The following is a 12,740-nucleotide window of genomic DNA, read 5'->3' as shown; positions in this document are numbered from 1 at the left end:
CCTCACATCAATGTTTCTCTCTCTACCTTCCTCTCTCTCTAAAGAAGAAAAAGAAAAAAAATATATATATATAATTTTAAAGTAAAGTTAAATAAAACTTAAAATGCATATAAAATGTTCTTCAATCACATAGCCACATTTCAAATACTCAATGGGCACAGGTGGCTCGTGGCCACCAAATATGATGGCACAGATAAAGAACATTTTCATCAAAACATTTAGGAACTGCTGTAAAGTTCTGGGGCTATCAGTGGGAATAATAAATGCCATAGGGTTAGTGCCCATCATCTTTCTTTATTAATGCTTTTATTTTTAATGACTTTCAGACCAGAAAACTAAACTTAGTGAAAGAGAGGTAGAAGACACACATTTCTTGATTAGTGAGCCTCAACATATGCAAGCATTCCAGGTACCGGCCTATGAGACATCAATAGCATTCTTTCCACATAACACAGCCCACTTGGAAAGAAAACTTTGATAAGCTATGTCAACCTCAGTGACATTTTTGATGGCCAAGATGAAAATACCCAACCAGATCTGGTACTCTATGTAAAAGACAGAAATCTTTTGTAGAGACGTATAACATATAAAAAGGGTTGCTAAGCAGTTGGCACTTTTATTTCTTAATGCAAGAGAGCAGTTGACTCAAAATAAAGTCACAAGTACCGAGGACAAGCAGTACAATTTTGTGAGTGAGAGATGTAACACCAAATTACTCAAACTATTCTAAATTTCACTACAGTCTAATCAATTGTTAATTAAGGCTGGTTGCTGATAATCCATTCTGCCCACAGAGGGCCCTTTTGAGTTAGTTACAACCTGTACAAACACAGTATTAAACTCCTTATAAACCAGTCAGCAGCTCTTAACCCAATCATTTGGCTCCTACAATGTTTAAAAAAGAAAGCATCAGCCCACTTTAAAATAAATGATTGGTCTTCATGATCAATTTCCATGTTTCCCCAAAAAACAGCTCTTGTAAAGTTTTCATTTGCTCAGGTATTTATGCTTCTGCCGAGCCCTGCTTAGAAGAATAGGCACTAATAGGCACAAACCTGGGTGGGAGTCCATGCTTCCAGGTCATCCGTCTGCTTCCTCATCAGTTCCTGTCATTATTCATAAACCAGGCATTTCAATACTTTCTCAGTTTCTTTATATCTCTGACCCTTGCACCAGCACCTCCCTCAGCAGACGACCTTGCCTCTGACTTCACTGCGGGTATTGGAGCCATTAGACAAGAATTTAAATTTCCTACATCCAACCTTCACGTTGACCTGAAAGCTAGTCATCTTATTCTGCTTCTTGCTTGTTGTGACGAAGAGGCATATCCTGGCCAGTTGCCCACTGCTTTCTCAGAGACCTGCTCTGTAACTTTTCTCTGGACCCTCACACACCCCTCCTATTGGTTCCTTCCTAGCAGCATTTGAATGGGTCAGGTCTCATTCACATTAAATCAACTCTTCTTCCCCACAGGTCCCTCTTTCTCTTCCCATCTTGATAGCCAAACACATTAAGGCTTATCTAAACCCACCCTCTCCACTTCTCCATTTCTCCCTCATTCTTGGGTTCCACCGTGACCATCCCATTGAAATTATCCTCATCAAGATTACCAACTACTCCCCACCTCACCCCAGTAAAATACACAAAGCACAACAATTTACAATTTAACCATTGAAGTGTATAGCTCAGTGGTATTAAGTACATTTTCATTGTTGTGCAACCATCCATCTCCAGAACTCTTTTCATCTGATAAAACACAGTCCCTGGCAACCACTCTTCTACTTGCTGTCTCTATGTATTCTACTACTCTAGGTTCCTCACATAAATAGAATCATACAGTATTCATCTCTTTGTGATTGACATTTCACTTAACATAATGCCCTCAAGATTCATCCGTGTTGTAGCATGTAACAGAATTTCCTTTCTTTTTAAGGCTGAATAATATTCCATTACATGAATGTATATGCTGTATTTTGTTTATTTATCTGTCAGTGGAAGACACTTCCACTTTTTGGCTACTATGAATAATGCTGCTACAAATAGGGGTGTATTCTTTTTCTTTCTTAATGTCCCTCTTAAATATTGGTGATCTTCAAGGTTCTACTCTGGACTCCCTTTTCTCATTCTATACTCTCCTCGGGAATTTTTTACTTATACTAGTAGTAAGCTTATTGCTTACAGGCCAGTGATTCCCAAAAGTATACTTGTGGTTCACTTTTTGTCTTTTGGGGTTCAGATCCAAAATCCTTGTATACATCCTCTTGGACATCACAGGCACCCTAAACTCAACATGCTCAATACTGAGATTCTGATTCTTGCTCTCCCACTTGCAATGTTCCCTCACCCTGTGTTTCCTATATAAGCAGATAATACCACCAAACTCCCCACTTACTTATATCAGGTATCTGGTCATCCTCTGCCAAACCACAGCACTGGCCGAGCTTCCAGGGAGCCCACTGAATTCCAAGGTCACTGGGTAACTATTTCTCACTTTGGTATCCCTAAAGGGGCTCCATAAAAATTGATGTGTACTCTTGTGAAAGACCCCTGTCCATTGCTCCCCTCTACATAAAATAGCAACACACAACCCTGGATTCCCTATAGTACTTTACCTTACTTTATTTTTCTTCTCTGCACTGAAATAGTGCTTACCACATAGTAAACAAGCACTCATTTCTTGTGTCAAATAAATGAAATAATGCTTGATCTCTCCCTTACCCAATCCTGTCTATTTTGCCTTCCAAATTGTCCTCAAATCCACCCACTTCTCTCTATACCGGCTGTCACCACTTTAGCCAGATATTCATCACAATTTACTTTGTCTATTTCTAACCTTATCCCCCACCTGACCATTTCCCACACAAGTTCCAGAGTGACCTTTCTGGTAGTTTTACTTCTCTACTTAAATGCTTCTCCCTGGCTGGTGTGGCTCAGTGGTTGAGTGTTGATCCATGCACCAAGAGGTTGCTAGTTTGATTCCCAGTCAGTGCACATACCCAGATTGTGGGCCCAATCCCCATTTGGGGGCATGTAGGAGGCAGCCTATTGATGTCTGTCTCTGTCTCTGTTTCTCTCTCTCTCTCTCTCTTCTTCTCTCTCTAGAAACCAACAAGAAAACAAAAACAAAAACAAAACAACTTTAGGATACAACCCAAAGTTCACTGGCTTCACAAGGCCCTTCCAGGTCTGTAGCTCATTACTGAACCTCTTTTAATTTTGCTAATGTGTCATATGTTTCTCTTACTTTTTTCCTCCTCTCCAGGTCTTTGAAGCTATTATTCTTTCTGCCCAAACAATTCCCCCTTCTGTGCAACCCCTCCTCCTCAACAGCTGCTAGCTCATCTTTTTCCTTCAGGTCTTGGAATAGATATCACCATCCCTTGGAAAGACTGTCTGATTTCTCTGCACTAGTTCTGTTTTTGCTGTTGCTTCTGGAGCCTCATAGCATCCTGTACTCCCACCCTAGTGCTTAGTGCCCTGTATCAGAACGGCTTGTATCATTGACATCCCTACAGTGGTTCATAGCTCCACCGGGTTGAGACCTTGACTTTTTCATTCAAAATGTATCCTCTGCACCTTGCACAGTGATGGAGCCATGGTAGAGGCTTTGTATTTAATATATAATTCTTCAAAAAACAGTTTGTCCTGGGACATTTTAAACATCCAGAAAAGTAGAAAAAATTTGTAGAATACTATAATGTACATTCATTCCACCAGCTATATCCAGTTGTTGTTAACATTTAGCCATGTTTTCTTAATCATCTTTCCATATTTGACAAATCATTTTAGTTTTTAAAAAATATTTTTTTCATTGATTTTAGAGCGAAAGAAAGAGGGAGAGACAGAAACATTGATAAGAGAGAACATCCATTGGCTGCCTCCTGCATGCCCCCCACTGGATATTGGTTCCACAACCTGACCAGGAATCGAACCGGCAACCTCCTGGTACATGGGTTGATGAGGACATTAAGCTCTGTACCAGATACTTTAAAAAATGTACTCTCATTCCATCATTTAATTCCCATGAGTCTTAGAAGGTAACCTCATTAATAAACAAAAGGAAATCTGTGAAGCACCAGTAGCTCAAGGAGGGAAGGAGAAACAAACATATATTTGCTGAGCGCCCATGAAGTACCCAACACTTACATTACCTCCAATTATTCCTGCAACAAACTCAAGTTGGAAAAACTCAGCGAGGTCAAGTGATGTGCCCAGATCCTCAAGGAGATAAGTGACAAATGTAGGAGTTTGCTCCAAGTTACCCTCTCTTTCCACTCATTTATTCATTGCTATTTACAATTTTTAATTAACATTTTTTAATTTAAAAGTTTTTTGCTGTGGTCTGAGATGGGTGAAATACACATTATTGTTGTTATGTGCACAAGGAAGGCTTATGGTAATTCTTTTTTTAGTTTCTTATCATCAACCCTCTAGGAAAGATGAGGCTGCAGGTATAGAACAAGCATGTGTGAGTCAGATGCCAGGGCTCTGTTGCCACGGCTTTGTCACCAGATGTCTGATGACAGGCTAGTCACTCAACCCTCATCACCCTAGGGTGTTCCGCCATAAAATGGGTGTGTTGGATTAGATTATTTATTCAGATTCCTTTCAGCTGTTTCAAAAAACAAAACACAAGTGGAACCCTGGAATGCTTAGAGATTTGCTTCAGCACCAGGGGGTGTGGCCAGGACGAAGGTCTTGCCAGTGCCAGCTCTAGGCTCTGCTGTGCTAGGCTCTGCTGTGCATTCTCAGCAAATGTACTGACGGGGGTGGGGGTGCGGTGGGGTGGGGGGACTAGCTGGAAACATAGACCAATTTTAATTGAAACGTTGGTCAGTCCAACTAGAAGAACCTTCAAACTTCCAGAAGCTGGTCTCCCTCAGATTCTGGCAATACCCGATGATGAAGACTGTCAAAAGAGCCCCGTTCCATTCCCACCCCCGTGTACCCTCTGCCAGACAAGCCGTCCTACTTACCACACTTATAATAATTTTTTCAAGCTCTCCACTTCACTAGATAGTAAGCTCTAAGAGCTCTGTCTTGTTTACCTTCATATCCCCAGCTTTTAGTATTTCGCCTTTAATAAATGTTTATGGAATGAATGGCAAATCTCACCACCTCTGAGAATCCTGATCCAACCTACTTTCAAGGCCTGGCTCAGATATCATCTCTACCTCCCTCTTCCCACTCTCCTAAACTTCCATTAATATCTTACCTGTGTTTCTCCTACTGTGAGTCTGATTTTCTATATCTGATTATAGTTATTTATGTATATATCTTCATTCCTCAACAAGGTCGAATTCTCTGAGATGAGAAACTCTTGCTCACCACTGAAATCCCACGATGCCTAGTTCATAGCAGGCTCTCAATAAATGTTTGTGGAATGAACACATTACGCATCTTCATATATACACCAAAGCGATTAGCACAATCCTTTACATATAGACATTCAATAAATATTACTGAAACAAACGCTGTTTCTAATAAAGTTGTGGTGACGCCAGTACCCTCAAACTGCAAATGTTTGTAAAGTACTCCAAACCTTTTGGGTAAAATAGATTAAAAGTCATAAAATGATTATATTGTTTAATAATAATCTCATATCTGGAATTTTGTCCGAGGAAATAGATGGACAACCAAACCAAACCAAACCAAAAAACCTAAGGTAAATTGAACCAAACCAATCTAACAAAATCAACAACAGTATCTACAGAAAAATTAGTATAGCATTTCTAAGTGACAAATTGGAAAGTACTATAGCACAGTGATATAACATAATACTATTCTACTATTGTACTGATAGTTCTGAGGATGCAAGAGAGATGCTTGTGAGTATTACTAAGTAAAATACAAAGTCCACATGCACTATGACATCCACTGTAGGAAAATAGGAATACTTATGAAAAAAGAAAATATGCAAAAATAGAAAAATAGATCTTTGAGATGGTGTTATGGGTGACCCCCGCCCACTCCCCCACCCCCTGCCCGCTGTTTCCTTTAAAGGTATAGTTTTATATAAAAGTTTAGGTATAGTCAACATTAACCTTTCTACAATGTGGCTATATTTCCTATAGACAGTTATTTAGTGAGGACCAAAGCATAAAATTAAAATATCTACTAAATGCTTTTGTTCTAGTACTTAATTCTAGGATTCAGATGAAACTTGATTAGAGATGCTATTCTGTGTCATAAGGCATAAAGCAGAGGCATATTGTACATGGTTCAGAAATAGATTTGAATGAGAAGCAAGCAGCTAGACACAGTGAAGGAATCTCAGGAAACCGTACAACTGATGGTGAGATTACTCACTTAAAGAAACTATTAATACTAGTTCCTGAGAATGTTAAATCAAGAGGCTGCAACCTAGAGGGATATGAAGAGGAGAGGAATTAAGAATGATTGTCTTCTTGGTTCCCTACTAATTTCTCTCCTCTTACCATCTATCATCTCACAAGGGTTTGTCAACTATGGCCTGTTTTTGCAAATAAGTGGAACACAGCCACGCCCGTTTACTTATATATTGCTTGTGGGTGTTTTCACACTGCAGGGAGTTGAATAGTAGTGACAGAAACTGAATGGCTCACAAAGCAGAAAACATTTACTTGGCTTTATACAGAAAAAGCAGCATTTGTCCTGTAACCCAGATATGTAAAGACATCGATAAACAGATACCCAATTTAAGTATTGGGCCATCTTTTTCTATTACTTTTTCTTCAAACATGCCAAACTGGAAGATAGGGCAATCATATAATGTATTGTCCAAAATAAGATACTTTTGAGGGTGGAGGGGGTGCTAAATAGACCATACTCCAGGACAGCAGAAGTAAACCATGACCGTCCCAGACACAGACATAGGGGGCCCCACTAGAAGGAACAGTAGCACAGCGCCGGTTTCAAAGGGCACTCAACATCTGTTCAGGAACTGCCTTTATGTGTACAAAGAAAGCTTAGGTGACCCCTCTTCTTGGTTCTTCCTATTTCAATTGCCCTCGGATGCCTTTCCACTTCCCTCTGTCCCAACTCTGCCCTAGAGCCAGTTCTGGTCCTTGAAGAGTCTGGCTATTTGGACACCACCCAGGGGACAGTATTTCCACTTTCATTAGAATAAAGGGGAAAAGTTTATTCATCCTGTTAAAATTAATTAATTATTGAGATTTAATATAGCGTTGTACCTGCACATTTCATTTGGTTTAAATTCTACTCTTCTTAAGGACAAGAATTTTAGGTTTCTCTCCTAAAATAATTTATTTAAAAATGAACATCAACTGTAGCATTGATCACAAAGAAACCCCAAGATAAATATGGTATATCATCCACTGATGTGAGCTTTTAATACTCACCAATACAGTTTGAAGAATTATTTAAGAGTGGTGCTTTAAATTTATCATTCCAGAATGAAAACAAAAACAACACATACAGCCACACTCTTTTTTTCCATCTAGTAAAATATTTTGCAGCTATGGAGGGAAAAGAAGTAAAATAAAAGATGTTTGGAACACCCTTTGATGAAATGTAGGACATTATACTTTGTTGAGACTATTCTCTGAACAAGAATAGCTCATGGCCTGAAACCTCTCTAGATGGCTTTCCAAATATTGCCATCTGGTGGAATTTTAGTTAATTGTTCCTTTGTTCCAGGGAGCTCCAGACGTGAACCTTGAGATTCAGAGTACCAGCGGGAAGTAACTGAAGGTGAAATGATTGTGTTTCAAATGCAAATGCCAAACTGAAAAAATGAGGCATCCCAGGTCTTCATCTCCTTTTCAAATTACCCATCTCTCTCTACTGTTAAGTCAACAGAGCAGTTGCCTTGATTTTTAACAAGATCAACTATAATCACTTACAATTAGAAATGTCATGAGGTCATTTGAGTATATCTTGATATTCTCTTCCTCCACTTATCATTAATTAGATCTCTAAAAGTAAACTTTAATTGGCTTGACCATTTTTAGAGGAATTGTTGAGAGCAGTTAATTAGCCCTTAGTACACGCGGGAAATGGAATATAGTTTGAGAAATAATGTTTTAACAAAGCATGCTTATTCAAATATTTGCCTTAGTTGTACAATGACATTCTGAGAATACATTTGTTACAAAGGCATTAATAACACTCCAATTTAATCTGTAAGTCATACAATATAATTTATATTTAAACCTTACCTTGAGCATCCAGGCTCTCTCCCTGGCTGTCGAGATGAACTATTCCTCTGAGAAATGGGATGCTAGGATAGTAAAAATGAGAAAAAGAATTAAGAGCGAGCATTTAATATGATGGAAACACAGGAGCAAAGAGCTACAATTTAGTTCATTGGGTGTGGCCAACAATGCAAAAGGAAATTAAAGAAAACGTGCACACAAAATATCCAAATTCAGTTGATTTTACCATGAAAGAGATTAAGTCAGCCAAACAATAGGGTTCTCAATCTATATTATTAGATCTGTCCTTAGGGTGATTTATTATAGTTTGTGAATACATAATATAATAGTCCTATAAGTGAATTTTTTAACTGCCTCCTCCCCCCCATTGTCTGATGTGATGAGAAGTTTGTGTTAGCAGATAACCCAGGGAAGCAGTGCCTCCCGTGGGTGGGTATCAAACGTCAACATCAATTAAAATATCAGCTTTCCCAAAGTTAGGTAATTTGCAGGTTTTATATCTAGTATCACACAGGCTTAGTCTTTTAGTCAAAAGATTTGTGTTTAAGCACTAGAAACAGTGCCAGGATCAAACTTCAAAAATATATACACCCACAAGTAGTAATTTACTTTCTTTATGTGAATTAACTGTTTCTTTTTACAACCTGCTGTGGCTACAGGACAAGACGATAAACTGTAAAGGGCAGCTCCAATTCTAGAGGCTGAGAAATGTATCCAGGTTTTGAGGGTCGGTGTTAAGGGTAGGGTGGATGAAAGCTGGGGAGAGTCAACCAGATGATGCTAAAAAGGACCTAAGATGCATATATGCACGGCCCTTGGTGGTCTTTCATCATCCCAAGAAACAAGTTAGAAATGACCCTGTTCTACCTTCTACCTAAGCCCTTCCACTCCTTGCACATGGTTCTTCTGCGTTTTCTGTATATGGCCATTTCAGAAATGCCTTTGGTGCTTAGTTTAAAATCAATTGTATAAAAATAAAATATTTGTGGCAGATCCAACACAATGTAATTAATCCCAGACAGTCTGGAGATGTCACTTGGAGAAGGATTTTAAGAAAGGGGGAAGGGGCATTTTATACTTTTAGGAGATGGTAAAAGAAAAAATGCAAATAAAATGGTAAGTGCTGAGAGAGTTAAAGTAAAGGTGATAGCTGAAATTTCAATGTTACACTAGTCAACAAAGGAGCTCAAAAGCAATTTGTAGTCCGGCCGGCTCAGTGGTTGAGCGTCCACCCATGCATCAAGAGGTCCCCAGCTTGATTCCGGGTCAGGGCACGTGCCCAGGTTGTAGGCTCAATTCCCAGCAGGGGGCGTGCAGGAGGCAGCCAATCAATGTTCTCTCTCATCGATGTTTCTCTCTCCCTCTCCCTCTCTCTAAAATCAATAAAAGGAAAAAAAGTATCATATTAAAAAAAGTAATTTGTAAAATTTGACTTCTTTAAAAATCAGAAAATGTCCTATGAATGGTTTCAAGAATTGCACTCTGGTAACCTGACAATTTTTTTCTTCAGGTAGAATTTTTCTGTGTGTTTTATAGCAGAATTTAATTGTGTGGTTAGTTCACATTTTTCTCATAATTTAACGAAAGTTGATAAAACTAAAAAAATCAAGTTTAAAGAAAATCTCTTCCCATCCATCTCAATTTCTTTTCCTAAGCCTTCCAATCTTTTAGAAATATTAACTGAGTCAGGATAAAATTTTCATTTGCCTTCTTTGCCTAGTAACATAGCTGCTGGGTACTAGTTAAAAATTGGCCACCAAACTTGGAAGCAAGAAAATATGGTTCCTAGTTTATCTATAAACCAGATAATTAGCCCTTAGAAAATTTGGGACTGGCTGTACACAATTGGCCCTTTTCTGTTCTCTGACAACAACCCATTGCTAATTTCCTAACAGCTGCAATGGATCTGTCTGGAGAAGAATGAGCTCATTTATTGAACACCACTGCACAAGTCATTTCACATATTTTATCCAATTTAATCCTCAGAGCCATCTTATTGCCAATGAAAAAACTGAGGCTCAGGGTAGTGGAGCAGTTTGCCCAATATCATGCAGCTAGATTCTAATCAAGTGTGACAGACTCAACTATCAGCTCCCTCTCTCATCCACACCATGCTACCTTAAAAACCAGGACCTTGACATTGATTTGAAACAGCCAGAGAGCTATGGCTCTGGGATATAGTAGGTGGTCAATAAGACAAAGTTTTTCAAGGGTGGGGGCCTAGGGCCCCCTCTAGTGGAGGTGACAGGGGAGGCGACAGGTTTTCCTGTTGTGTTTGGCAGATGTAGAGCCACTTTATATAAAAATGAACTCAAAATGGGTCACTATATAAATGTATCAAATGTAAGAACTATGAAACTTAGCCAAAAAAAAAAAAAAAAAAGAGACAATCTTTGGAATTTAGAGTCTGGCACAGAGTTCTTAGCCTTGACCCCCAAAACACAATCCATAAAAGGGAAAACTGATAAATTGGACTTCATCAAAATTGAGAACTTTTGCCCATGTGAAGTAGGTATAAGGTATAAATTAGGAGAAAATATTTGCAAACCACATATATGACAAAGCACTAGTATCTAGAATTAAAATTTTCAAAACTCAACAGTAAAAAAAAAAAAAACAATTGGAAAATGGGCAAAATATATGAACAGACATTTAACTGAGGAAAATATACAGATAGAAAATAAGCACATGAATTGATTTTTAACATCATTAGCTATTAGGGAGGAGAAAATTAAAAACCATGATATCAGAAAGGCTACATAAACAGTGACAACATGCATGCTGATGAGGATGAGAAGAGACCAGATCATTCATATATTGCTTGTGAGAATGTACAATGGTTCAGTGACTCTGGAAAACACTTGACTTAAAAAACAAAACCAAAAAACAAAACCCTAAACATGCAACTACCTTACAACCCACCAATTGTACTCCTAGGCATTTTCCCAGAGAAGTTAAAATGTATGTTTATAGCAGATTTATTCATAGTGGTAACAAACTGGAGACAACCCAGACAGACTTTGACAGGTTAATGCTTAAACTAACTGTGGTACATCCATACCATGGAATATTACTCAGCAATAAAAAGAAACCTATTGATATTTTTGAAAACCTGAGTGAGTTTCCAGACAATTATGCTGAATGAAAAAAGCCAAACCCATAGATTATAAACTGTGCGATTCCATTTATCTGACATTCTTGAAATGAGAAAACTATAGAAATAGAACACAGATTAGTGGTTGCCAGGGGTTAAGGAGGGAGTGAGGGCTGGAGGGAAGAGGAAATGGTCATAAAAGGGCAGCATGAGGGATTCTTGTGGTGATAAAAATGTTTTGTATCCTGAACATGATGTCAATATCCTGGTTGTGACATGAGTGATTCTTGTGGTGATGAAAATGTTTTGTATCTTGAACATGCATTGATGTCAATATCCTGGTTGTGACGCTGTAGTATAGATTTTCAAGATGTTACCATTGAGGGGGAAACTGAGTAAAGGGTGCCTGAAATATCTCAGTATTGTTTCTTATAGCTATGTTAATATACAAATATATCAAAATAAAAAGTTTAATTAAAGAAATCAGGAGATCTGACAGCAACTGGAACAAGGTAACTCCCTCTTTTATTTTCTTACTTTTTCAGAGAAGAACGAAAGCCCCAAAGCAGCGAGCAAGATGGGGCCAGGAATTTTCTCCATTTTGCACAGATCCAAGAAAAAACAAACAAACAACTCACCTACTAGTTTAGCATTCAGAAACCACTGTCAACATTCTGATGACCAAATTTGCCTATCTTGGAATTTTCTCAGCTGTTATCCCTTCTCCTGAATTTACCTTCCCAACCCTGCATTAAAATTCAAAATATTGATACAAACACACACACTCAAAACCAGAAGTGACTTCTAAATAGCAGTATGATAACTCTGCATTTTGGAAGTGATCTCTCATACCTTCCAGTGTTTGCTATTCAAGAATTTCCAAAATTCCCACATTTTATTATTTGCACAGGAGTAGAATTTCATCCTCGGTGGTTTTTGTGGGTGACAAGGCAGGTGTTCTTATCCTAACCTGGGCCACACACTAAGTGAGGACATAACCTGAATTACCCCCACATAAAGAGGAGCTTGCAGAGGCACTAGGAGAGATCGTGCTGACTGACCGTTCTTTTGAGCACTAGCCAGATCCTCAGAAACAAATAGCTGTAAGCCAAATGCTTTCTCTGGGCTTGTCGGCTTTGTTTCCATTGAAAAGACCAAATACCTTTGTTAGGATAAAAGTCATGACATGGTCAAACTCTTTAACAAAGCACATTCTCTGTTTCTACAAAAGTCCATTTTCCCCTTGCATGACCAGAAGCCACAGGCACCTAAGAGACATACCAGAATGAAAAAGAGCGTTGTAAAAATATTTCCAGTCATGCCATGCCATTGAAAAATTAAGAGGTCTCTTTCTTTGGAGTTATGTATCTAGTCAATGAGGCTTCCGATCAATGCAAGGTTAAAGCATTCTCTCACAAAGAGAGAGGAATTACTGCCTCCCCAGCTGCTCCCAGCTTTTCTAAGGGAACCCCATGGGGACCTGAACCCAG

General features: G+C 38.6%; 1 protein-coding gene across 2 annotated transcripts in view; it reads right to left on the bottom strand.

The window, feature by feature from the left end:
* Window positions 1–12,740, bottom strand: part of MAPRE2 (microtubule associated protein RP/EB family member 2) — a 142,415-nt gene that overhangs the window by 113,901 nt on the left and 15,774 nt on the right. For both annotated transcript variants that reach the window (XM_036244463.1, XM_036244462.1), the window contains exon 2: window positions 8,160–8,221. Coding sequence is in view for 1 of the 2 variants with exons in the window: in XM_036244462.1 (XP_036100355.1) it covers window positions 8,160–8,221 (62 nt within the window). In the remaining variant the exon portion in view is untranslated. The remainder of the gene's footprint in view (window positions 1–8,159; window positions 8,222–12,740) is intronic.

The sequence above is a fragment of the Molossus molossus genome, unplaced genomic scaffold (assembly GCF_014108415.1).
Source record: "Molossus molossus isolate mMolMol1 unplaced genomic scaffold, mMolMol1.p scaffold_m16_p_6, whole genome shotgun sequence".
Lineage (NCBI taxonomy): Eukaryota > Metazoa > Chordata > Mammalia > Chiroptera > Molossidae > Molossus > Molossus molossus.
Note: the sequence above shows the minus strand (reverse complement) of the source record. Positions and strands in the feature narration are given on the sequence as shown.